Here is a 24416-nt window from a genome sequence, read left to right as displayed (position 1 = left end):
TTAATTAGTGGATAGCCTGCCCTATTCGTCACGTCTTAGGAAGTGGTGAAACAGTCTTAGTAAGTCTTAGTAATTTTATGTTTAGTTTTGAAGACTAGAATCCAAATGCGTACTGAATAAATCGATACTTAGTATATTTTTTAAATTCTTTGAAGATTTTTCTCCTAACTTTAATTATAATAAATAATTAATTTCCGCATAGTTTTTAGCATTTTTAGCTTGACATACCTTCTATAGACTAGACCTAGAGCTACAGTTTTATTTTGTATCTTAATATCTACATTCTATACATAGTTAACACATTGTACTGCCTGGGCGGAAAATTGCCTAATCGGCAAAGCAAAACTTTGAGATGTAGGTACAAGAAAAATGATTCATGAAATACAATACCTAATTTAAATCTTAGACGTACACTTAGAAATGAGATTTATTTTTTAACATTTTAGAAGTCAGGACTATTTTTAACAAAGTGTAAAAAATGCTTACCGAACAAAGGAAGTTTAATCACAGCCATTTTTAACTTTTTTTTTTCAATCACAATAATATAAACTGCTTGTTTTCACTCAGACACTCAGCATATTTTTAAATTAGCGCGGCAGAATTTGACAGACGCGAGCGCAGTCGCTTGTCGCTTGTGGTAGCTACCGCCTGCTTCGGCAATCACACCACTGACTGAAGTTTACTTGGAATTTACCTCCACTCGCAGAGACGCAGATCGGAACAGCTCAGTAATTAAAATGCCAAATATTTATTCTTGTTTGAACAAGGTTGTCACTCCAGAGTACAGAGTCAATAAATGACGATGTGCGAAATGTGAATATGCAAAAAAATCGGCTAAGTGCGAGTCAGACTCACGCACGAAGGTTTCCATACTGATATAGAGCAAAAATGGGACGAAAATAATATTGTTAAAGTAAACATATACCTAATAACAAAAACTTATATTTAAACCGAAATAGAAGTCTTTGCCTAATAAAGGATTTTATTCTGAAAATTTCAAGTGCTTACTGACGCCATTATTAATATCGAGTAAGTATACAGGGTGTAACAAAAACAAGTGATAATAATTTAGGGTGTGTACGTGCTCCCTGTAGAGAGTTCACTGTGAAAGTAGCAGCGCTGAAAGACCAAAAAATTTTTTCACCTTTGTATGGGGAAACTCGTGACGCTCGGGCCCTTGCCCATACAAAAGTGAAAAAAAATTTTGGTCTTTCAGCGCTGCTACTTTCACAGTGAAATCTCTACAGGGAACACGTACACACCCTAAAGTATTATCACTTGTTTTTGTTACACCCTGTAGAAAGGCCAAAAAATCACGTTTATTTCATAGGAGGCAGGAGCCCTTAAATAATATTTACTTGAAGTATTTTATTTTTAGTATTTGTAATACGTAGGAGAGCCATGCTTCAGCACGAATGGGCCGGCTCGACCGGAGAAATACCACGCTCTCACAGAAAACCGGCGTGAAACAGCGCTTGCGCTGTGTTTCGCCGAGTGAGTGAGTTTACCGTAGGCCCAATTCCCTTCCCTAACCTCCCCTATTCCCTTCCCTTCCCATCCCTACCCTCCCCTATTACCCTATTCCCTCTTAAAAGGCCGGCAATGCACCTGCAGCTCTTCTGATGCTGTGAGTGTCCATGGGCGACGGAAGTTGCTTTCCATCAGGTGACCCATTTGCTCGTTTGCCCCCTTATTTCATTAAAAAAAAATTGTTATAGCGGCAACAGCAATACACAATTCAGTGAAAATTTCAGGAGTCTAGCTATAGCGGTTCTTGAAATACAGCCTGGGCCCTGGAGACAGACAGACGGACAGACATCGAATCTTAGCCCTTTGGATACGGAACCCTAAAAAAAATAACAAAACTGACTACATGGGTCTCGATTACTAGCTAATCACGTCTGGCGAGATAATATATTTATTACACACGATTTGCAGGATATTTTATGAGAACTTTAGATCCTATCCCACTTAATAATAAAGATATTGACGACCTCTGTGGCTCAGTGGTGAGTGGGTTCGAATCCCGCCGACGGAACAAAAAGTTTTCAATGTTCCCGGGTCTGGAATCTGGATGTGTAATATTAGGTGTTTAACGTGGGAGAGCCATGCTTCGGCACGAATGGGCCGGCTCGACCGGAGAAATACCACGTTCTTACAGAAAACCGGCGTGAAACAGCGCTTGCGCTGTGTTTCGCCGAGTGAGTGAGTTTACCGTAGGCCCAATTCCCTTCCCTATCCCCCCTTTTCCCTTCCCGTCCCATCCCTACCCTCCCCTATTACCCTATTCCCTCTTAAAAGGCCGGCAACGCACCTGAAGCTCTTCTGATGTTGCGAGTGTCCATGGGCGACGGAAGTTGCTTTCCATCAGGTGAGCCGTTTGCTCGTTTGCCCCCTTATTTCATTAAAAAATATATATAATAAAAAAATCTTAAATAAATGTATATACTTAGTATAAAAGTATCCATACTTAATATTATAAATGCGAAAGTATCTCTGTCTGTCTGTCTGTCTGTCTGTCTCGCTTTCACGCCAAAACTACTGAACCGATTGCAATGAAATTTTGTACACAGTTATTCTAGAGTCTGAGAAAGGACATAGGCTACATTTTGATGTGGGAAAATATCTTATTTCCATGAAAATAACGGTGAAAATTAATTCGCATTGCGCGTGGCCAGCGCTCATCCCGGGGGTCCTGGATTCGAGTCCCGCAGGCGGAACAAAAAGTTTTCAATGTTCCTGGGTCTTGGATGTGTATTAAAATAATATTTCAAAAATCTTAAATATATTTTATGTTTAATATTATAAAAAATCCAGAAATATATCGATGCAATGAACATTTTAGTTCTAATACGATTCAACAGATGGCGTTTTATTTTTCACTTCATTGTAACATAGAACTAATCATACTTATTAGTTATTATGTTTTTGTTTATAGTTTTTAATACGTTAGAATATTATGTTTAATAATATTATCACTTGGTATAATAATAATCAATCTATCTTATCTTATAGAACTCCTACTGCATTTCTAATATATGTGACAAGTTGACAACAGAAGGCACTTACCGTGTTGGCCTATATTCCATCCAGAAAATATATCAATGCAATCAACATTTTAATTCTAATATATGAAAACAGATGGCGTTTTATTTTTTTCTTCATTATTGTAACAGAACTAATCATACCTACTTTATTATAATATATTGTTTTCAATCATAACTAGCTGTTGCCCGCGACTTCGTCCGCGTGGACTTTAGTTTATAGCGCGCGGTGTCAACAAAATTTGGGTCAAATTTAAAAACTTTTTAAAACCCTGCTAAGTGGTACCCCTCTTAGGGCCCCGCTACACCGGAATGGCAGCGCTGAAAGTGCTCGCCTCGCCGCTGCCGTTCCGGTGTAGCGCTGCCCTTAATTAATCAAAATACCCAAAAACAGCTGTGCAGTGTGCACATATAGATTACTAATATTACAAATGCGAAAGTATCTCTGTCTGTCTGTCTGTCTGTCTGTCAGTCTCGCTTTCACGCCAAACGCCAAAATTACCGAACCGATTGTAATGAAATTTTGTGTACTACAGTCTAAAGCCTGAGAAAGGACATAGGCTACTTTTTTACTGGAAAAAAGGGTTGTAAGGGGGTGAAAATGCGTAAATTTGTTCAAATTAAGTTAGTTCCAAAAATTCATAATAGATGGCGCCGTGCGTCTTCTACATCGCGCTGACGCTGTGAGTACTTTATCTGTGCAGTGACTTAACCTTAAACCTATCAATGATAAATAGTTTATGGGTAAAGTTGTGTAATTGGGGGGCTAAATAAGCTTTAAAATTTGGCATAAAATATAAAGTTTAATTTAAAAAAATTAAATACTTATTGTGTGCACACTGCACAGCCGTATTGATTTAAGGGGTACCAGGGTTTTTTTATAAAAGCTTTTAACACCAATTTTGTTGACATCGCGCGCTATAAACTGAAATCCACGCGGACGAAGTCGCGACTTCGTCCGCGTGGATTTCAATAGCTATTGCCCGCGGGCAACAGCTAGTTAAATATATTTCCGTTGTTTGGTACCTGTAACACAAGTCCTTTAGGTACTTAGCACGGGGCCAGACTGACGTGGTGTGAAGCGTCCATAGATATTATAATATTATTATTATATCTACGCTGTACGCACCGTGTAACTATTAAGTATTCTAGGCCCGCTGTCTTTGTCATAATTGATTTATTCAATGTGCCAGACAAGGATAAGCAGTCCTTGTCTGGCACATTGAAATAAAAAAGTCTAGCTATAGCGGTTCTTGAGACATACCGACAGACAGACGGACAGACATCTAAGTCTTGTAATAAGCTGGGTCCCGTTTTTACCCTTTGGATACAAAACTTCCAAAAAGACATAAGCAGTGCCGTAAATAGCCTTTTTTGCGCCCTTGCTTTTTTTTAGATATTATAGGCGCAATTCTATGTATAGGCCTATTTTATTTCATTCAGGGTGATAAAATAAAACATGGTGTTGACTGTAGGTAGGTACTAAAAATTTGGAAAACAAACTTTTTTTTAAAGAACTGATATGGGATAACAAGCAGGTGAGCCGTCTGATATCAAGTAGGCCTTTCGCCTGTTATGATTATACCTGTGCAGCACTAGGGGCGCAGTGGGAAATTATCCTGTATAAAATAATATACCTGCCTGGTCTGGGCATTTTTGCGCCCCCCTAGAGTCTACGCCCTGTGCCTGGGCACCGATGGCACCGCCCTATTTACGGCACTGGACATAAATAAAGTCACTGAAAATGTAGATATTATATAATATTACTTTTTTTTAAGCCAAGACCGGCCACCATCGAGCCTTCTGATTGCATTCTGATTCCTGAACTCCTGACACCTACCTCCTGAATCCCGTGCCCGACTCCCGAGGTTTCCTAGCCCCTTGGGTATCAAATTATTTGATGAAGTCTTCATGATTCAAGCTCCAGAAAGAGTCAAGAATTCAGCACTTATCCTAGCAACGAATAAGAAAGGTGGTCTAGATGAGAGCCTTGTGGCACTCAAACTTAGTATGAAAATATTTGAAACTAGAACTTAGTATGAAGTCTAGAAAACTAGACTTAGTATGAAAATAGCTGAAAAGTGAAAGCCGAGCTTTGTTGAGCTGAAAAGTAAAACCGAGGGCTCGAGTCGTCAAACCTTGACTGACTGACGATAACACACTAGTCACCTACATGACTGCATATTATAAAATATAATAAAAATTACTATGTTCAAGCACAAATCAATAGGCTTGGTAGTCTTTCTGTAAAGTGTACCACAAAATGCAGGATGTTTTGGTTGTTGGATATACTAGGGCTCGCTTCGTTTGCCCCGAAATATAACGCTGCTACTTTTGTGGTAGTTCTGACTTTTGTTTTCCGTCTTCGTATAAACGCCTTGATTCAAGCAAAAGCAAATTCCTAAAATTAACTTTTATAGTATGCTTATGGTTTATAATTATTAGGCGTTTAGTATAGTTTTAAGATAATAATTTTGTTACCCAAACACTTATAAAATTCTATTTCAAACATTTTTCTGGAAAAATGTATCTTTGTGCTCAATCCCCATCCTTTGAATTTGCAAAAGAAGAAGGTGAAAGAAAAAAAACAATATTTTTTTGACATTTCCAAATCTACAAATATACACTAGTAATCTGTGTTTCCAAAAATCAAAACAAACAAGGCGATGATCAACAAAGTTTTGTTTTAATTAAATATGTTATGTTTATTCGTTTAAAACTCTATTCAATTGAATATTATTACTTCTAAGTTTTAATTATATATCTTTAAAGTTATATTGATGGTTTGTAGTATTTGTTTTTAAAGTTTACCGCGAGTTTTTTTATTGTGTACTTAGTCGCGCAATGGTTACGCTTCAGCTATTTTATTTTTAATAAAAAATGAACTTTAAACCCTGATTATTATATTAAAGATAAAAGTAAATCGTAATCACTAATCATTTGCCATGCTGCGATAAGCGAAACTCTTACATATTGTTTTATTTATGAAGGTGTTATAAAAGAAAAATACTGTTGTTGATAACGACGAAAATACGTAAGAGACAAATATAACCCCTCTTTGGTGCAATTTCAAACGTAAGTTTAGTGCGGTGGAAGGGATCACTGTTATCGTATTTGTTTTTGTTGAGGTTTCAGATATAATATAATAATAAATAAAATGTTGCTAGGACGAGTTTCTCAAGCATTTAACTCTGTATTTCGTCGTTCAATACACCAGTCGAGAAGATTAAACCAAGCCATGGGGATTGACGGAAATAATATACTTGCGGAAAGTTTAAAAAAACAGGTAAGATTAGTTTGCTTATGAAATTACTTTAAAATAACCTATTTCTATTTTATGTTGATTCACACTATAACTTTGCATGATTTAAACAATGTTTCCACTAATATTTTGCATCTTGTTATTGAGATTAAAGTCCACTTTCTTTTTTAATACTTTTACGAATTTTTTTAACTTTAATACTCCCCACACCGGTTTCGGTGACGGTGGCTGGTTTCATTGAAACCAGACCAGGTACGCAGGAGTAATTTTATAGTGCCCAAGTGTGTGCGCAGTACACAAGAGCACTCTCTATTCCTTTACTCTTATAACCCAGTGGGACAGGTTTTTTTTTAACATTATTAAACTATAGGCTATAGGTATAGTTAAAGAATGTTTTAGTTTTAAATCAATTATGTAATTAATTTAGATTTTCTAATTACATAAGATCTTTTCTTATTCTTAATAACTACAAGCCTTTAAAAGCTAGAAAGAAATGTTGTATCAAGAGCCGAGTGGAAAACTAGATTGATTAGCACCATGGTGACAATTTTTATAAACTCTTATTGATTTACATGAATTATGTTTTAGGGTATTGAATATGTATTTGGCATCGTGGGGATCCCCGTTATTGAAACATCAATGGCATTTCAATCAGTTGGCATCAAATACATTGGCATGAGAAATGAGCAAGCTGCATGCTATGCTGCTCAAGCCATTGGATACCTAACAGGTATACAAATAGTAAATATTTCATCTGGATTAATCTATACAAATAAAAATGAATTCAAAATTTTATTAGTTTTGCCAAATCGGAGAACGGCTGAGCCAATTTGGCTAATTTTAGTTTTGAAATATTCGTGGAAGTCAAGGAAAGGTTTATCTTAATATAAACCTGAACTTAATTTCAGTGACACAAAGTTCACTGGGTCATCTAGTTTTATAGTCTAAATGTAAAAACAGTTTGTATAAGCAGCATCATTGCAAAAAAATGGCTCATTCAGTTGGTTCTTTTTTTCCTGTTTTCATTTAGATCAAAATGAATCTGAACAGTATACTAGCCCTATAATCTACGAATAATAAAAATTAAGGAAAAGTAACTCCCTCAAAAAACATGATCTCAATACTTGTCTTCGTCAATACATTTGCAATATTTAGGTGGCCTTGAGCGGTATTAGGCTGACATTACATCTCAGTTCAAAAGGAACCAAATTTAAAACAGTAATAGTATGGGAGTTACGTTTCCTTAATTTTTATTATTCATAGCCTATAATCAACTCAACTAATAATCTACAAATTATTAATCATTGCTTGTATCTTAATAATTTTAATATTATCAAGATAAAAGTATTAGCACATTTTCCAAATCAACTCATAATAGTAATGGAAATAGAATAAATCTTTAGTATTTAAAACTTGAACGTAGCCTCATACTTTTTTGCAAATTCTGATTCCACAATATTCCTAAATGAGTAACAAGAGCATAAAGGTTCTTATTCCATATCCATACTAATATTATAAATGTTAAAGTGTGTATGTCTGTCACCTCTTTACACCTAAACCGCTAACCTGATTTTGCTGAAATTTGGGATGGGGATACTTTGAGTCCCGGGAAAGGACATAGTATACTTTTATCCTGAAAAAATGTGCGGTTCCCATGCGATAAACGAATTTTGTCATCTAGTGTATAAATAATTTTAAAAATATTACTTAGATTTGGAAAAATACTATAGGTCTACCAGAATCTGATGGCAAAAAGTGAGAAAATAAATTGACTCTAGCAATAACAGGGTAATTGGAATAAAACATTTTGATCCCTTTTTTACCTTACAGCGGCTGATTCTGTATGTGAAACATGCAAATATAAAAATTTATCCTATTATCAAGGATATTTTTTGAAAATCTGCCATCAAAATTTGCCTTCAGATTCTGGTAGACTTATAATGACCTAGCGGAACGAATAAGAGCTAAGCCAACACATTTGACAGTCATCTTCTGAGCTTGGTTGAGTACTAGTAATCCTCTTTAAAGATATAGTATTATGTAAAATGACTAATGATAATACTGATGGCTATAATCTTATCACACTATAAGGGGGTTTGGTTTATCTGCTCTGATAACATTGCCAATAATGTAAAATTTTTTGTACCCACACTATACGGAGAGATTATGATTAAAATATATGATGATTTGATTTCATTATAATGTTATGGTTTGACCATGCTATTGCATACTTTAAATAAAAATAATAGAGTAGTTTCAAAATAAAAATAGAATTAAGTATAAGCAACATAAAGAAAATTAATTTAAAGACCAAACTATTATGAACGCAGAGTTGAATTATTTCATTATTTTTTAAACTTACTTTTAATTTAAAAAAATACATTTGCTATATTGCAAGCATGACATAAAATTATCATGTACTTTGTACTATGTTTAAATTTCGCAAATAGACTTCAAAACGGAAAAAATATTTTTGTTAGGTATGGTTCAAGGTGAAACACAATCAAAACACCCTTGAAATTTTAATTAACATATCATGAGAAATTTTAATAACCTTTTTTGTAATACAATATGTATCTTAATTATCCTTCTTTGCTGCTACTTAGGGCATGTTTTATATTCGTTTTAGAAGTCTATCATCACATAAATTTACGATAAAGTAAAGATAAAAGTCCAGTCGCAGGATATAGAGAAATTGTCCCTTTGACTCATCTTTACATGACGAAAGTATTAGTATCTTGTAACCAGCTCTGGATATAAGACGTATACAAGAATATTCGACATCTACCGAGATTTTGTGATATCCCTTCCCTTCCCAGAAGGCCTTACTAGGGTCCTGCCAGATTCGATTGATTCGACGCGGGCAAATGTGCGAGGTTTCATAGGATTTCATATAAAGAATTCTAAAATTCGCTTCTTTCGGCTCGTACCGTTCTTTCAGCTACGATAAGTGTGCGTTCACCTTTAGCCGAACCGAACGAATCGAATTTCCAGAAGGCCTTACTGGGGTCCTGCCAGATTCGATCGATTCGACGCGGGCAAATGTGCGAGGTTTCATAGGATTTCATTAGGATTTCATATAAAAAATTCTAAAATTCGTTTCTTTCGGCTCGTTCCATTCTTTCGTATGTGTGCGTTCACCTATCCTCATTTCTCTGCGACATATACTATATAATATATAGGCCGTATAGGCCGCGGCCTAGGGGTAGCATCGTCGAGGGGCGGCTGATTTCGTACATGCGGCGGCGGAAATAAAGTGGTCTACACTCATAAAAATATAATAACAACAAGATAACAATATTTTCGAGCGTGTGTGTGAGAGGGACAGGCAGCTATAGTTCATTCTCAAGGTGAACGCACACTTAGCCGAACCGAACGAATCGAATTCCACAAGGCCTCGCATACCTATCCGCGCTGAAAGCATCGACCGAATCGAAAGAATCGACCGCGCCGAAAGAATCGTTTTTATTTCCTTTAGACCTGTTGCACTGTAATAACGTGAATTATGATGGAGCTTGACAGGGTTCTTATTGTGAGTGCTTTGCTAATGGAAGAAACAGCACAGGCGTACTTAACTGTCAAAATATAAGCGCATCGGCCGATTCGACCGCATCGCCCGAACCGAATCCGGTGACGTCATCCAAGTTCGTCTAGGAATTCTGCCAGATTCGACCGATTCGACGCGGGCAAATGTGCGAGGTTTCATAGGATTTCATATAAAAAATTCTAAAATTCATTTCTTTCGGCTCGTTCCATTCTTTCTGCTCCGATAAGTGTGCGTTCACCTTAAAGTCGAATTTCTCTATCCGGCGACAAGGCTTTATCGACGTAACTACAATATTATACAACCTTTTACAAGTCAGACCTTAGCTTAATAAATTTATTCAAAACTCTTCAACATTTTACCTGCAAATAACACATTGATGCCTTGTTTGGGGATATGTGGAATTTGTAGAACAAGGTCTTCAAGTTTGTAGTGATAATACCATCAGAGAAACCGATTCATTGGCAAATGGACCTACGTTATTTGGTTGAGCTATGTTAAGGCCATGTACCAAGTCATGTTAATCGTGATCTGTCATCTTGGCTGACATAACCTAACCGAGTTATGTAGGACCGCCATCTGTCTAGGAATTCCTCTTAAATAGTTCCTAGTCTATAAACTTTAACTTCCTTAAGATTTCAGCATATAGCTTCTTGCATTGATGTTTATACCTAAGCTTAATCACATATTATATTATTATTTTTTAGGAAAACCCGGGGTATGTCTTGCCGTATCTGGTCCAGGGTTATTACATTGCATTGGAGGTATGGCCAATGCACAGGTCAACTGCTGGCCGCTGCTGATGCTGGCTGGATCCTGTCCTGAAGACCATGAGGGTATTGGTGGATTCCAGGAATGGCTACAGGTAAAATAACTATGTATTCTATAATCTATAAGAATAAAAGGTATATTTTGCTTACTTAATATAATATTATCGTCCTACCTACTGTCTATGGAAACAAATTTCTGGGTTGTATTTTGACTTTACACGTTAAGGAAAATACATATTTGAACTTGCACTAACAAAACTAATAGCGTTTTCGGCATTTGGAACGGAAATAGCCGAAGCACGTAGACATAGTACTAGTGCAATAAGTAGTTTATTTTCTTAATTTAAACTTCGGCTATTTTCGTATCCGTTCAGCCCGCCCTGCCTGCCCTGCCGCGGAGCAGTTTTGGCCTGGCCTCTTTGTTTCCCTTAAAAATTAATATTTCAGCACAACCTTGCCATTTCTTTGCTTCTTTATTCCCATATTAAAAAAAAACTCCAACTCCAGGTGGAATCGTCCCGTCTGTACTGCAAGTACGCCGCTCGGCCGCCCTCCCCGCGCCTCATACCGCTGCACGTGGAGAAGGCGGTGCGGTACGCGTCCGCCGGCCGACCGGGCGCCGCATACCTCGACCTGCCCGCTACGCTGCTCACTGTGAGTATTTCGACTGAAGTTTATCTGTTCACTAGTGCTTTTGATTGGCTAACGTCAAGAGTCAAGACATTTTAACTCATAACAACATCACTGAGTAGGTACATGAACTCCTCTAAAACTCTAAAAACCTTATTGGAATTAAATTCTTAAGTGCCTATTTGAAGCGGAATCAGCGCCCCCAATGCGGGGGAAGAGAAATAAATCTGACGTTACTTGCAAATGGCCGCTTAATCATTATTGGTTGTCATAACAAGTATTAGTTCCAAGTACTCTCACTACTGCTATCAGCGCCAATATGGCGACTTTCAAACGTCATTTTTACGTTTAGCTGTCATTTCAAAGGGTATCATAAGATCATAAGTCCAGCGTACTTGTATAATGGAGGTCAATGGGTATATTTGCTACAAGATTTTTTTGGAATTTGGCATAAAATGCAAAGACTTCCGCGTCCGCCGCCATCTTGTCATGTTGACACAGACAGAATATATTCAACCCTCACTGCCGTCATTGTTAACTGAGCAGTGAGCACCATTTTCCTTCACGCCCTCCTGTCTACTTCCCCCTAGTCCTAAGTGTCAAATGATTCTTGTAGAAATGTACTACTTACGGCACCGCTCCGGTGTCCGCCTCACCGGACTACCGGCCACACGGTGAGTGCGGCACCGCAACGTTTTTGCAGTACTGTAGCAGCGACGGACTCGAGCTCCCCGCGTCCCTGCCTCATCTCGATTCAGGTGCGAGTGCGGTGCAGCGCCAGAGCGGCATCGGACACGCCGTGTGCCATACCATCCATTTTTATATGTAGGACACCGGAGCGGCACCGGTCAGGCGCCGTACCGCTGCCGCACTGCGGTGCGGCATGGTCCTTACCGACCTGAAAATTCACATACTACAAAATATTAAAACTGAGTATAGCATGGACAAACTTTATTTTCATTATGCTGACTGAAATGATACGCCGGATGATTACGACATTTATGACCAAATTAGAAACGAAATATTATGTGTTATTAACATAATAATTAACAGTAATAACCTTCAGCACTGTCGCAAGTTGTCTTAATTATTATGGTCTGAAAAGGAACAAAACATTGTTATGCAATGTTTGATAGTCGTATGATTAAAATTAAAAAATTGGTTTTTATGAGAGCTTAGGGAAGGAAGTTAAATTAGGGTTTTTGATTTGCCACCAGGTGCTATGTAGGGTCTATCGTGTCAAACTGCTGTCATATGTCACGATATAGCAGCCATGTGTCACGATAATATGCTTATCTATATATTAATACGTGAGACAAAAACTTTATATCCCTTTTGACGAAAAATGAATATTAATAAATGAAATTTTGCACAGTTATTATTTATATGGTGAAGGAGTGCATCGAGCTAATATTATTTAAATGAAATTATGCTTTTATCATACATTTTTTTAACAAATAAAACATTACACACACAACAACACACACACTAGGAAAAATGACAGATTTTTGAGTGATAAGCCTATACATCCGAATAATACTCTTTTATTTATGGTTGAAGTCTGTTGACAACAAGGTGACAAATTGAAAATGGATTATAGTTTTTTTATTGAATCTTAGATATTATTAGACAATGCTTACACGGCCAGTCTGAGATCAGCTGAATATGCAGAATATTTTAGTCCTAACTCCTAATGTCGTTGAAACTAAGGTCGAATTTCGACCATTGGGCGATCTCTAGTTTGCATAAACTTATAATATCTTATGTAACACGATAGCATAAAGTTAATATACCTAACGGAATAGAGCAACAATCTCGAGCTGTCAAACGAAACCGAAATTGGTTTCATCTGTGTATAAAAATATGTATGTGTACGTATACGGTATACACTTACACAAGCATGGTTGAACATGATTTCTATGACATTAAATTGTCAACGTGCGGCACGTTCCGACTGGACGTCAAAAAAAGAGTGGAGTGCTGCTGTCATGTGTCAGACGTCTCTTTTTACCACGCAGTGTTACTGATAGTGACATCTCACTTGCTCAGGCTTTCGTTTCTCTATTCCGCTAGGTATAATAACTTTATGCACGATATGCTACATAGTGGCACCTGGTGGCAAACAGAATATCAAACACCCTCATTGATTGCTAATTGCTTACGCATACTTCAGATTGCAGAACTCACTAGATTGCGGATAGATGGCGCTAACATTCTGTTTTTTTTTCAGGGCGAAGTAGACGAAGACAAAGTGCCACTGGACTTCTACAACGCTGGGCCGCCATCGCTGGCCTACCCCAACCCGGCCCTAGTGGACAGGGCCGCGGAACTTCTGGCTAAGGCCGAGCGACCCCTGATCATAGTCGGCAAGGGGGCAGCATACGGCCACGCCGAGGACGCGATAAGAAAACTGGTTGACAACACCCGTGTGCCTTTCTTGCCGACGCCTATGGGTATGTAGTTTGGTAGCAAAATATACGGTTCCCATGTTCCACAAAATATCTTTTACTAGATGACGCCCGCAACTCCATTGCGCCAAAATTCGTTTATCGCGCGGGAACCATACATTTTTATGGGATAAAAAGTATCATTTATCCTTTCCTGGGACTCACTTTATCTCCATAACAAACAGCGAAATCGGTTCAGCGGTTTGGACATTACGAGGTAACAGACAGACACTTTCACATTTAAATAATATTAGTATCGCAATCTAATCCGTAATTCGATGGTGTTTGGTGTAAAATCGCTTATTCCTCGATTCGGGGATCTAGTAAGAAGATCATGTTCTTACTAGCTCCCTAAAACATGCAAAAATAAGCGTGATTTCCAATAACTTATTTATGCAAAAGAATACGCTAAGGGTTAATTTATACTAGCGCAGAGTCGAAGCGCATCGAAGCGAATTATTAAAACTGAACATAACAAGTTCAACCTTAACTCCAAAGCGTTAACGCACATATTACTTCTGAGAATCTAAAAAGGCGCGCGCGTCCGCGCGCACTTTCGCGAATTCGCTTGACCACCGCTTTTTGGTGCGCGCGCATCCAAGCGCACACAAGCGAATCTACGCGTCATCGTTCGATTCGTTGCGAATTTGACGCTTCGACGCGCTTCGACTCTGCGCTATTATAAATTGACCCTAAAAAGTCTTGCATTAACTTATGTCTCCGTTTCTTATCAAGGAAACAACAGAACGACCCTACTGTGATTATAGCCATCAAAATAGTTACGGTAATATAATGTTCGGCTCTATATTTTCACATTATACATTTCAGGTAAAGGCGTAGTGCCGGACAGCAGTGAATACTGCGTGTCGACGGCTCGTACTCAAGCGCTACTGAAGGCGGATGTGGTGGTGTTGTTGGGCGCGCGACTCAACTGGATGTTACACTTCGGTCAGCCGCCCCGGTTCGCGCCCGATGTTAAGATTGTACAGGTAATGTTTGTTTGTATGTAAATACTAGAAATATGTGCAGTTTAAACGTGATGAGGTAACAGACAGACAGATAGGCTAATATTATAAATGTAATCAAGATTGAAAGACAAATAATACTAGGTTTGAAAAATGAAAATATGATCTACATAATTATATGCAGGTTAAAATGTTTGCCATACTTAAAAAATCTTCGTATGTAAAAGCGATTCATAGGAACTTATAGGAATCATTTCTTTTTCAAAACTTTTTTACCGAATAATAACGCGTTATATTTTGTTTGCGAGAATTTAGTGAAGATTTCTAGCGTGTTCCGCATGTGGACTTTATCTTAAAGTTTAAATAATATTATTAAAATCAATATTATAATATTATAGAACAAGCCTATATAAAATTTCAGGTGGACATATCACCCGAGGAATTCCACAACAGTGTGAAATCCGAGGTGGCGGTACACTCTGACATCAAACCGTTTGTAGAAGCTCTGACTGACAGACTGGCGCAGAAGAAGTTCGCCGTGTCAACTAACAATGCCTGGTGGAAGGGGTTGAAGGAGAAGCAGAAGAAGAATACGGAGTTTGTTGAGGTAGTTGATTTAATCATTTGTTGCAGCAAATGATAATCATGTAACAACAATAAGAATAATTTCTGTAATTAGGTGACCCCCGCAATCAGTTCCGCTAAAATTTGTTTGTGGCGAGAGAACCGTACATTTTCTGGGATAAAAAGTATCCTATGTCCTTTCCGGGGACACAAATTATCTCCATACCAAAGAGCAAATTCGGTTCAGCGGTTTAGGCGTGAAGAGGTAACAGCCAGACACACTTTCGCGTTTATAATTTTAATATGGATTATGATTATTAATCATAATCTAGAAGATGTGAGTGTGAAGACTGTGAAGCATAATATTATGTATCTAAGTCACACTTTAATTAGTCAATTTTTGCCACGCCCAAAACGAACCATGTAATAGAGTAATTTTGCCACAGCTTGGTCACAGCCGATATGCAAAATGATACTTTGATGGTGTTTTCATGAGGGTGTGAATAATTATTACCTATGTGATAATATGTCACTTCAGATACAGCTGCTGTAAGTGACATAACGCAAAAATGGTGGCGGTAAATCTAATTTCGTCATGCGCGCGCTTATAGCGACGCCTTGATAATTTGGTTGTAGCGCGGCGATATCGACTTTTCTCAGCAATGACTAAAGCTAAGAAATGATAGTTCATTGTCAGTATTCATCATGTCTTTGTCTTTGAATTTTGGTCAACTTTTATAACAGATTAATTAATCACAAATACCTCTGGAAAAAAAGGGATTCCTATCCTCCTTCCTCCAACAGAGGAGAGTGATTGAAGCTTGAGTGAAGCTTCCAAAATTTGTACATAGATTGGTTAAAGCAGCTATCCCCAAACCTCGGCCCGCGGGCCGCATGTGGCCCGCCGCGGGACTTTATTTGTGGCCCGCGTGATGTTAAATCATTTTGAAATGCCGAAAATTGAAGGCCCGGCCTCTCATAGAAGACAAGCAATCTAAAACATATCCAACACGGTTTTTTACTTTAACGCGGCGTCACCTTAAACATCCTTGTGTAGCTGTAGTCCAAAAATCTAGATTGATCTTTTTAATCCATTCTCCATCTTCTTTTAAACTTCGTCTATCAACAACCAACTTATATTTATTATACTGAAAAATTATTTTTCAGTCGCAAGCGAACGACACATCACTCCCGCTAAACTACTACGCGGTGTTCAAGACTGTCCAAGCTAACATTCCCGCCGACAGTATTATCGTGAGTGAAGGCGCCAATACCATGGACATCGGCCGCGGCATGCTGAGCAACAACCTGCCTAGGCATAGACTGGACGCGGGCACTTTTGGGACTATGGGGGTATGTAGCATACCTTATTCATAGGAATATTTTATATTACATGTTGTCCTTAACAAAGGTCGTCGTAAACCATACATTTCTTCGGATTAAAAATTTAACGATTAAAAGTTTAATTAAGGATTAATAACGGTAAAAATTGTGCGGCTCCGGTCCCGTGCCACTTCACGGGTATCAAAGTATCATCATAAGTCGTTACAATTTACTGTCATTAAATCATAGGACAATAGACATAATAATTATTATAAGTTGTGTGTGTCCGTACTTACTTTTTTGCTAAAACACATTTTAGGTTTTTGGCATGTTGTATACAGTAGTGATGTAGTACATCTATCAAATTAAGCAGTTTTATATAGTTTTATATAATTCATTTTAAGGTGGGTCCCGGTTTCGCGGTGGCGGCGGCATTATGGTGCCGCGACCACGCGCCCGGCAAACGCGTTATCTGTGTTGAGGGCGACTCCGCGTTTGGATTCTCAGGTAAGAACTTATCAAGGCCCGTATTAGGGCCCTTTTCCTGTCATGTGACATGCATGTGTCATCGTCTGTGCGCGGATATGGTCAGCATGAAAGATGCCCGCGCACAGTGTGATAAAAACCTCGATTTTGTTTCACCGCGTTTTTCTTTCAAAATACTATAGTTGATAGCTATATAAACATTAGAGTAAAACTCCGAGATCGATATTCTTTGTAGTTATTTTTTTAAACAGTGTCAAAGTTGGCGTTTTTCCGGGTCAAAAATTTGCATAAAAATTAATTAAAAAAAAACTAATCAAGTAACATTAATTTTGTATATACCAATTGAACAAGCACTTAATACTTTACTTTTTCTCCGAATTTGGTTAACCTACTGTGATCAAGTAGGGAGATATTTATTTATTTAGTAATTTTAGTTTTTTATTTTAAATGTCGCGATTAGATCGAATTAGAAAAAGTTTTAAGCATGAAATGATAGTGTGAGTAATCCTTTATCAATGTTATCAAAAATCACACTCTAATAACCTCTGTGTCAGAAGTTATATCGTATTTAATTTTTTTTTAATAAAAATTCGGATTTTTTGTACCTAAGGTTGTCACTAAAGGTCTCTTGTTTGATTTATCCGGTTGATACGCAAATTCGCAATCGATATCCTATACAAAAAATATCAGGATCACGTTTAGGAAGGTCTAATAATAAAAAATCTAAAAAGTGAAAAAATATGACGTAAATTAATGATTTTATATGCTCAAACAGTATCTAATCAGTAATCACCTTCTGATGTAGTCGGGGAAAATAAAATATCAACTTTAGTGACAACCCTAGGTATAAAAAAATCCGAATTTTTATAAAAAAAAATTGAATTGGATATTACTTCTGACACAGAGGTTATTAGAGTGTGATTTTTGATAACATTGATAAAGGATTACTCACACTATCATTTCATGCTTAAAACTTTTTCTAATTCGATCTAATCGCGAAATAACAAATAAAAAACTAAAATTACTAAATAAATAAATATCTGCCTACTTGATCACAGTAGGTTAACCAAATTCGGAGAAAAAGTAAAGTATTAAGTGCTTGTTCAATTGGTATATACAAAATTAATGTTACTTGATTAGTTTTTTTTAAATTAATTTTTATGCAAATTTTTGACCCGGAAAAACGCCAACTTTGACACTCTTTAAAAAAATAACTACAAAGAATATCGATCTCGGAGTTTTACTCTAATGTTTATATAGCTATCAACTATAGTATTTTGAAAGAAAAACGTTGTGAAACAAAATCGAGGTTTTTATCACACTGTGCCGCGTCCTATCATTTCATAGACGTTTTTCCTGTCATGCGGTGCTCATGCTAACGCTACGTTTCCACCAGAGCTGAGCGGAGCTGTGTTGCGAGGAATGTGTTTTTGAAAACCAATAGCATCGCCGCGCTGAGCGATGTAATGACAAAGTCATGTAAATGAAGCGATTCTATTGGTTTTCAAAAACACATTCCTCGCAATACAGCTCCGCTCAGCTCTGGTGGAAAGGCAGCCTAAATCCCATACATTTGTGGGAACATGCACGTGGCGACCATAAAGCGACTTCCGACCAAGCGAGATATGATGATATAGTATAATCGGTCAGGTCGACCCCACCATTTTCAGCTGTAATGTGTGTAGTGTAGATGCCGACGCACTTAAAACTTCAATAGCGCGATGCAGGACTGTGGCGCTATTTGTACGGCCACACGTTTTAGTATTACTTCGTTGTTCTAATTCTCTACTTTTCTCTAATTGGTAATTACATAAAATATGAATTTTTTTATATATTTCAGGCATGGAGATCGAGACGATGTTCCGTTACAATCTACCAGTGATCATCATTATAGTTAACAACAACGGTATATACAACGGTTTAGACGCCGAAACCATGGCCAGTCTGCGCGAAGCCGGGGATCCGGCTACATGGTGAATATGATAAAAAAATTATGAAATAAGGGGGCAAACGAGCAAACGGGTCACCTGATGGAAAGCAACTTCCGTCGCCCATAGACACTCGCGGCATCAGAAGAGCTGCAGGTGCGTTGCCGGCCTTTTAAGAGGGAATAGGGCAATAGGGGAGGCTAGGGAAAGGAATAGAGGAGAGTAGGGAAGGAAATAGGGGAAGGGAGGGAAGGGAAAAGGGTAGGGGATTGGGCCTCCGGTAAACTCACTCACTCGGCGAAACACAGCGCAGGCGCTGTTTCACGCCGGTTTTCTGTGAGCCCGTGGTATTTCTCCGGTCGAGCCGGCCCATTCGTGCAAAAGCATGGCTCTCCCACTTTATTATGAAGGCAGGAGAGGTGACATGTATGTTTGTCGCCTGTCGACTTTGCCGTTTTTATAGCTTGTAGGGCATTCTTAGGTGTGTAAACACACTAGGCCGAAAATACGCGTTACGTATGTACCTACGTTTTAAATTACTGATGACACACCACGCCGAAATTACTTCGTGTTATAGCGTATGCGTAGCACATTTCAGGCGTAATCATGCCGAACTTTGGCCGCGTATTTTCGGCCTAATAATAATATCTATGGACGCTTCACACCACCATGTGTCGTATAAACTATCATTTTTTTTTTTATTAGATGCGAATACATAACTGGAAATTGTTCCTCCTTAGCTTACTTCTGTGTTAATACTAGTACACTAACTCCCAATTTTGCGATTCCAGCTCTCCCCCCACATCCCTCTCCACTGAAGTGCGATATGAGAAGATGATGGAGCTATTCGGCGCCTCAGGCCATCTCTGTCGCACGGTGGACGAAATCCAGGCCGCGGTCAAGGCCAGCCTAGCAGTTACCGACCGGCCCAGCATCATCAATATACTCATCAGCCCACAGGCCAACCGCAAGCCGCAGACTTTCAACTGGCTTACTGAGTCTAAACTGTAATTTGTTATAGAAACTGCCCGATCATTGGAAGTCATCCCTTTATTGGCACTTTAGATTTGTTTGATAATACTTGGACAGTATGGGATTTTCTATAGTTGAACTTACAATGAAGACTTGCCACAGAGGGGTCCATATTTTTTTTCTTTAAGAAGTCAAATCCAGGTTACAAAGCCAGGTTTTATTCTAGCAAATATGTGGCTAAGCTATTTACAATCTTATAAACCCTTACTTACAAAAATATTTTAATTTTGATGCATTTTTATATTATACTTACAGTGGTATGGTACGGTTACGGGTAAGTGAAGGATCCAAAAAACTAAAGCTGTTTACACACACGCCGCGCGGCGTGTGTGGAAATAGCCTAAAACCTGTTTATATCGAATAAGCAAACAAAAGCAAGTTCATAAAGTAATAATTGTATAATATATTTTACCAAGACTGTTGTATATTTTTGTATATAAAAGTTTAAAATATCATCACAAGATGACATTATAAAGTGTATTTGTGATATAGATCCTAAAGATCTAAAATATTGTTTTATATTTTTAAATATATTTCTATAATATTAACATGTGTTTAATTTTAACACTCACAAACTACATTTTATTTGTAGCGTCGCTATCAGTTTCAAAATATTTTTTTATATAAAATAAGGGGGCAAACGAGCAAACAGGTCACCTGATGGAAAGCAACTACCGCCGCCCATGGACACTCGCAACATCAGAATCGTTACAGGTGCGTTGCCGACATTTTAAGAGGGAATACGCTCTCTTCTTGAAGGTTTACAGGTCTAATATATTAAAACAGTAGGGATTCAAAACTACATTAATATTTTTCATAAACATTTATTATTTAATGAATATGAGGTTTAAACTCTTGTGAACACGAGAAGTTGAGTGGTCAATTAGCGGTTAAACAAACAATCTTATCATGAAGCTAAAAGAATAGTTTAGTTTTTAAGGAATAAGATCGAGCCTTATGGCATCACGTTTCATGGACAGGTTAGCAACATTATTGTGTCTATAATTATATCCACGTAAGTTACATAACATAATTACAAAACAAAACATGTTTACGAAATGTTTTATTACAAATCAAAATGAACCGTTTTTCACTCTGTATAAGGTAACATTATGCTCAGATTTGTATGTACCATCGAGAAAATTGATTCCTAGGCAGTTTACGGGCCGGGTCAGTTGGTCGGCTTATGTCAGTTCAATGTTAGCTGTGATCGGTCTGATAGGTTTGATTTCACGCGACCAAATTACTTAGGTCCACCATCTGCCTAGGTATCAACTTCCTGATAGTACATACAAAAAAGTTTAGGTTTAAAGATGAAAGTAATGTCACAAAACTACTAGCCGAGTAAGGCTGGGAATTGGGATCTTAAACTCAACATTTTTGACTAGTTCTGGCTGTATTTGAAAAATAAAATCTTACCCAATAATTAAAAAAGTAATATAAAATATATAATAACCACAATTTATTTTACTATAAACAACATGATGTACCTGTAGTATATTGTAACACCATTATTTAATTTTGGACTTATTTGAACGGAAGGAATATTAATTCAATGCATTTCATTATCCTTTAGATTTCTAAGCAACAGAATTAGATACATTTTTGTTACTCATTACATTTTATTCGAAAATACATCCAATTTGTTTACAGTGAACCGCAATATATTTTGATACAGAAAATGCTCCAAGAAACATTAGACAAACATTATGTTAGAACATTTGGCATGCTTTTTTTTAATATATTATAATTCATAAATCTACAAAACATTCACTGAACAATACATCCCAAAAGTTATGTTGCCTTGTAAGTATTTTACTAACCTCAAAGTGTTTTATCCATCAATAGTATTAGCTAAATAGCAATTACAAGTGTATTTTAAAACCCAAACAATCCACTAAATATTGAACAACACATAATACATCTCTTAATCTAATTTACTAACACCAATAAATTCTTCAAGAAATCTCCGTGTACTTAAAGAAATAAAGCCTAATTTAAAATAGTAGTCACAACTTCACTCACATTTCATTGGTACTTATTAAATTATAATATTGTTTTACAATAATTTACTATGTAGTTACTTATTGTATATAACACACTGAAGTAAACAAGGCCTCTTGTCTGAAAGAAAACCTATAGAAGCTGGTGCCAAGTTAATTTCGGCGTGTAGTATTGTTCAATTGCTTAAACTTAATGGAATATTATATTGCATCATTTCAATATGAAATATTAGCACTTACATCTTTTTAACCAGGCAACCAAAAATGTGAGCTAAGTTGTGATGATCTAACTAGACAAAGCATGATCTTACAAATGTGTTATATCAACAGTGAGCCAGTAATATTTAGTCCTAATAAATAATATATAAAACGGGATATAAGAAATAGATTTAATTAATATATTGTCTGTTTATTGAGTCATAACATCACATGTTTGTAAAGGTATGAACTTATATATTAAATACATTTACATTAAAAACTAAATCCCTGTATTTCATTATCATCTGTCTCTGTAAAACAAATTAACATTGGTTGTCCAAAGCAACAAAATCCTTCACACCTTGCTGAGGCAGCCAATCAGAAAATTTTCTATCACAGTTTGTGCTGAAATAGAATTATATTTTGTGAACAATCTACAAGCTAATAATTAATGTAAACAAAAAACGGCTAGACAACAATTTACACCTTCAATTCATCAAAGTTTAAGGACAGACACTTCAAGAAGAATAAAATAATAAGAGAAATATAGTCCTGGGCAAACATTGTCATTATTACATTGTTGATTTTTATTATTAATAAATGACCAATTTTTAAAAATCTACTTTAAGTTAAAAATATTTACAGCCAAAAGTACCAAAAAAATGGGGATTAGGCTGCATTTCCTCCAGGGATGTGTTGCGACTTGTGAGGAATGTGTTTTTGAGAACAAATGGAGTCACTTCATTGACGTGAGCTTGCCATGACATCGCTCCGTGCAGCTCATTTTAAAAACACATTCCTCGCAACACATTGGGGAAAAGCAGCCTAATGGGGATAAAAAACAAACTTACCCATTTTACAATTGTTAGTTGTAGTCAGAGTGTAGGCGTCTTGGTCATAGTCATTGGTAAGAGTGAGGTCCGCACCATGGATAAGAAGCTCATTACAGGTATAAGGAAAGTCGGCAGCAGCAGCATACATCAGCGCGGTACTTCCAGACTGGAATAATTTGTGATTTTTTTTTGGATGTCTTAAAATGCAAAGTTTTGTTCTTAATTAATCTTAAATCTAACATTTACTACAACTTGCAAATGCAAACACAAATTTAATGTTGTCAGTTGAGCCTACTTTGCAGGTTTCGCATATCAAGACTGAATCAAAATGTTATTGTAGATGTCTACAAAAATGCAAAACCTGCAAAGTAGGCTCATTAGATGTCAAGACAACATTGAAACATTTCAAAAGTGGTCTAGCAATTTGTGAAGAAAGAGAATAAAGAGCTTACACTGTATATTTAAGGCAAATTTTGTTAGGTATTTTTGTAACTAATACTTTTAAAAGCAAAAGAAACTTACATCATCCTGAATATCAGCATCAGCACCTTCATTCAACAGAAACTTGACAATCTCATGATGACCACCGGCGGCTGCTAGGTGCAGAGCAGTCTCCCCCTCAGGGCCTCTCATGTTGACAGTGGCCCCACTCCTACATAATGGTTTCATAAACACCATGAGCCACAGTTTAACCCAAAATCTTATAAGATTGTGACAAGATTTAGTTTCATTGTAGATTTTTATTGCTACTTTATAGAAATCATCTCAACAGAGAGTCTCACTCCCCTTTTGTGGTGAATAAGAATTTTGGTAACTTAATGAATCACATTATTTGTGAAGACAAAGAACAAAGAACAATGGCCTTACCAAACTAAGTCTTGGCAGCTGTTTAGCTGGCCGTAGCTGGCTGCCCAGTGCAGGGCGGTGAGGCCGTGCTCGTCGGTGATGTCGACATACTGCTCCAGCTTCACGTCGTCGCGAGTGATCTCCCCGCGACCGGCCTTCGCGTGGAAACTACAGTCGGGCTGAGGCAGCTCCGGCACCCGCGCCTGCGTATTACCTGCGACAACGGCCTTGAAGCTAGCAACCGATGCGAACGTGTCAAACAAAGAAAGCAACGTGAATTACCTCTCTGAAGATTAGTTAGCGCAGTACACTGGACAGATTTGTATGGCGTAAATGCACTTTTCCTGACTCCATTTAAGTTAGGCGCCCACCGCTGATAACCACTTCCACCGCTTTTGCTGCTATCCTGGCTCCCGGAATCGAATTCACATTTGTACGGATCGAGGTTCTCCTGTTTTTCCTGTTTAATATCCAAATTTTTTCCTTCGTGTTTTACTGAAACACCTTCCTCCATTTTCGACTTCGATTTACTAAAAAAAAA

At 37.4% G+C, this 24416-nt stretch overlaps 3 protein-coding genes across 5 annotated transcripts in view; 1 reads left to right on the top strand and 2 right to left on the bottom strand.

The window, feature by feature from the left end:
* Window positions 1-690, bottom strand: part of LOC121735668 — a 38751-nt gene extending 38061 nt beyond the window's left edge. The window contains exon 1 of the mRNA XM_042126569.1: window positions 487-690. Coding sequence (XP_041982503.1) covers window positions 487-514 — 28 coding nt within the window. The 5' untranslated portion in view covers window positions 515-690. The remainder of the gene's footprint in view (window positions 1-486) is intronic.
* Window positions 691-5759: 5069 nt separating this feature from the next.
* LOC121735380 (2-hydroxyacyl-CoA lyase 1) lies at window positions 5760-20469 on the top strand. Of its 3 annotated transcripts, XM_042126193.1 has the most exons (13): window positions 5809-5827; window positions 6035-6119; window positions 6212-6330; window positions 6895-7036; window positions 10558-10715; window positions 11128-11274; window positions 13481-13703; window positions 14526-14686; window positions 15084-15269; window positions 16394-16579; window positions 16954-17056; window positions 18876-19008; window positions 19755-20468. In XM_042126193.1, exons 3-13 carry the CDS (start codon window positions 6283-6285, stop codon window positions 19972-19974), a joined length of 1707 nt encoding a protein of 568 aa, XP_041982127.1. In that variant the 5' UTR covers window positions 5809-5827; window positions 6035-6119; window positions 6212-6282; the 3' UTR covers window positions 19975-20468. The 3 variants fall into 3 exon arrangements, with proteins under 3 accessions (XP_041982128.1, XP_041982127.1, XP_041982126.1); XM_042126194.1 differs by lacking the exon at window positions 6035-6119 and having other exon boundaries at window positions 5760-5827; window positions 19755-20469; XM_042126192.1 differs by lacking the exons at window positions 5809-5827; window positions 6035-6119 and having other exon boundaries at window positions 6187-6330; window positions 19755-20469.
* Window positions 20470-22499: 2030 nt separating this feature from the next.
* LOC121735387 (DNA-binding protein RFXANK-like) lies at window positions 22500-24416 on the bottom strand. Its single transcript, XM_042126208.1, has 5 exons — window positions 24158-24416; window positions 23897-24089; window positions 23552-23681; window positions 23048-23195; window positions 22500-22601 (listed from the first exon to the last, which is right to left on the bottom strand). The coding sequence occupies exons 1-5, from the start codon at window positions 24387-24389 to the stop codon at window positions 22552-22554; spliced, it is 753 nt and encodes a 250-aa protein (XP_041982142.1). The 5' UTR covers window positions 24390-24416; the 3' UTR covers window positions 22500-22551.

Source organism: Aricia agestis, chromosome 17 (genome assembly GCF_905147365.1).
Source record: "Aricia agestis chromosome 17, ilAriAges1.1, whole genome shotgun sequence".
NCBI lineage: Eukaryota > Metazoa > Arthropoda > Insecta > Lepidoptera > Lycaenidae > Aricia > Aricia agestis.
This window is presented reverse-complemented; position numbering and strand designations above follow the sequence as displayed.

Bases quoted from the DNA above. Each gene is read 5' to 3' on its own strand.
- LOC121735387 (XM_042126208.1), bottom strand. From the start codon at position 24,389: ATGGAGGAAGGTGTTTCAGTAAAACACGAAGGAAAAAATTTGGATATT. The intron at 23,196-23,551 runs GTAAGTTTCTTT...AAATTATTCCAG, and splicing joins ATGCTGATATTCAGGATGAT to TCTGGAAGTACCGCGCTGAT. The intron at 22,602-23,047 runs GTAAGTTTGTTT...ATTCTATTTCAG, and splicing joins AACTAACAATTGTAAAATGG to CACAAACTGTGATAGAAAAT.
- LOC121735380 (XM_042126192.1), top strand. From the start codon at position 6,202: ATGTTGCTAGGACGAGTTTCTCAAGCATTTAACTCTGTATTTCGTCGT. The intron at 16,580-16,953 runs GTATGTAGCATA...ATTCATTTTAAG, and splicing joins GCACTTTTGGGACTATGGGG to GTGGGTCCCGGTTTCGCGGT. The intron at 19,009-19,754 runs GTGAATATGATA...TTGCGATTCCAG, and splicing joins GCCGGGGATCCGGCTACATG to CTCTCCCCCCACATCCCTCT.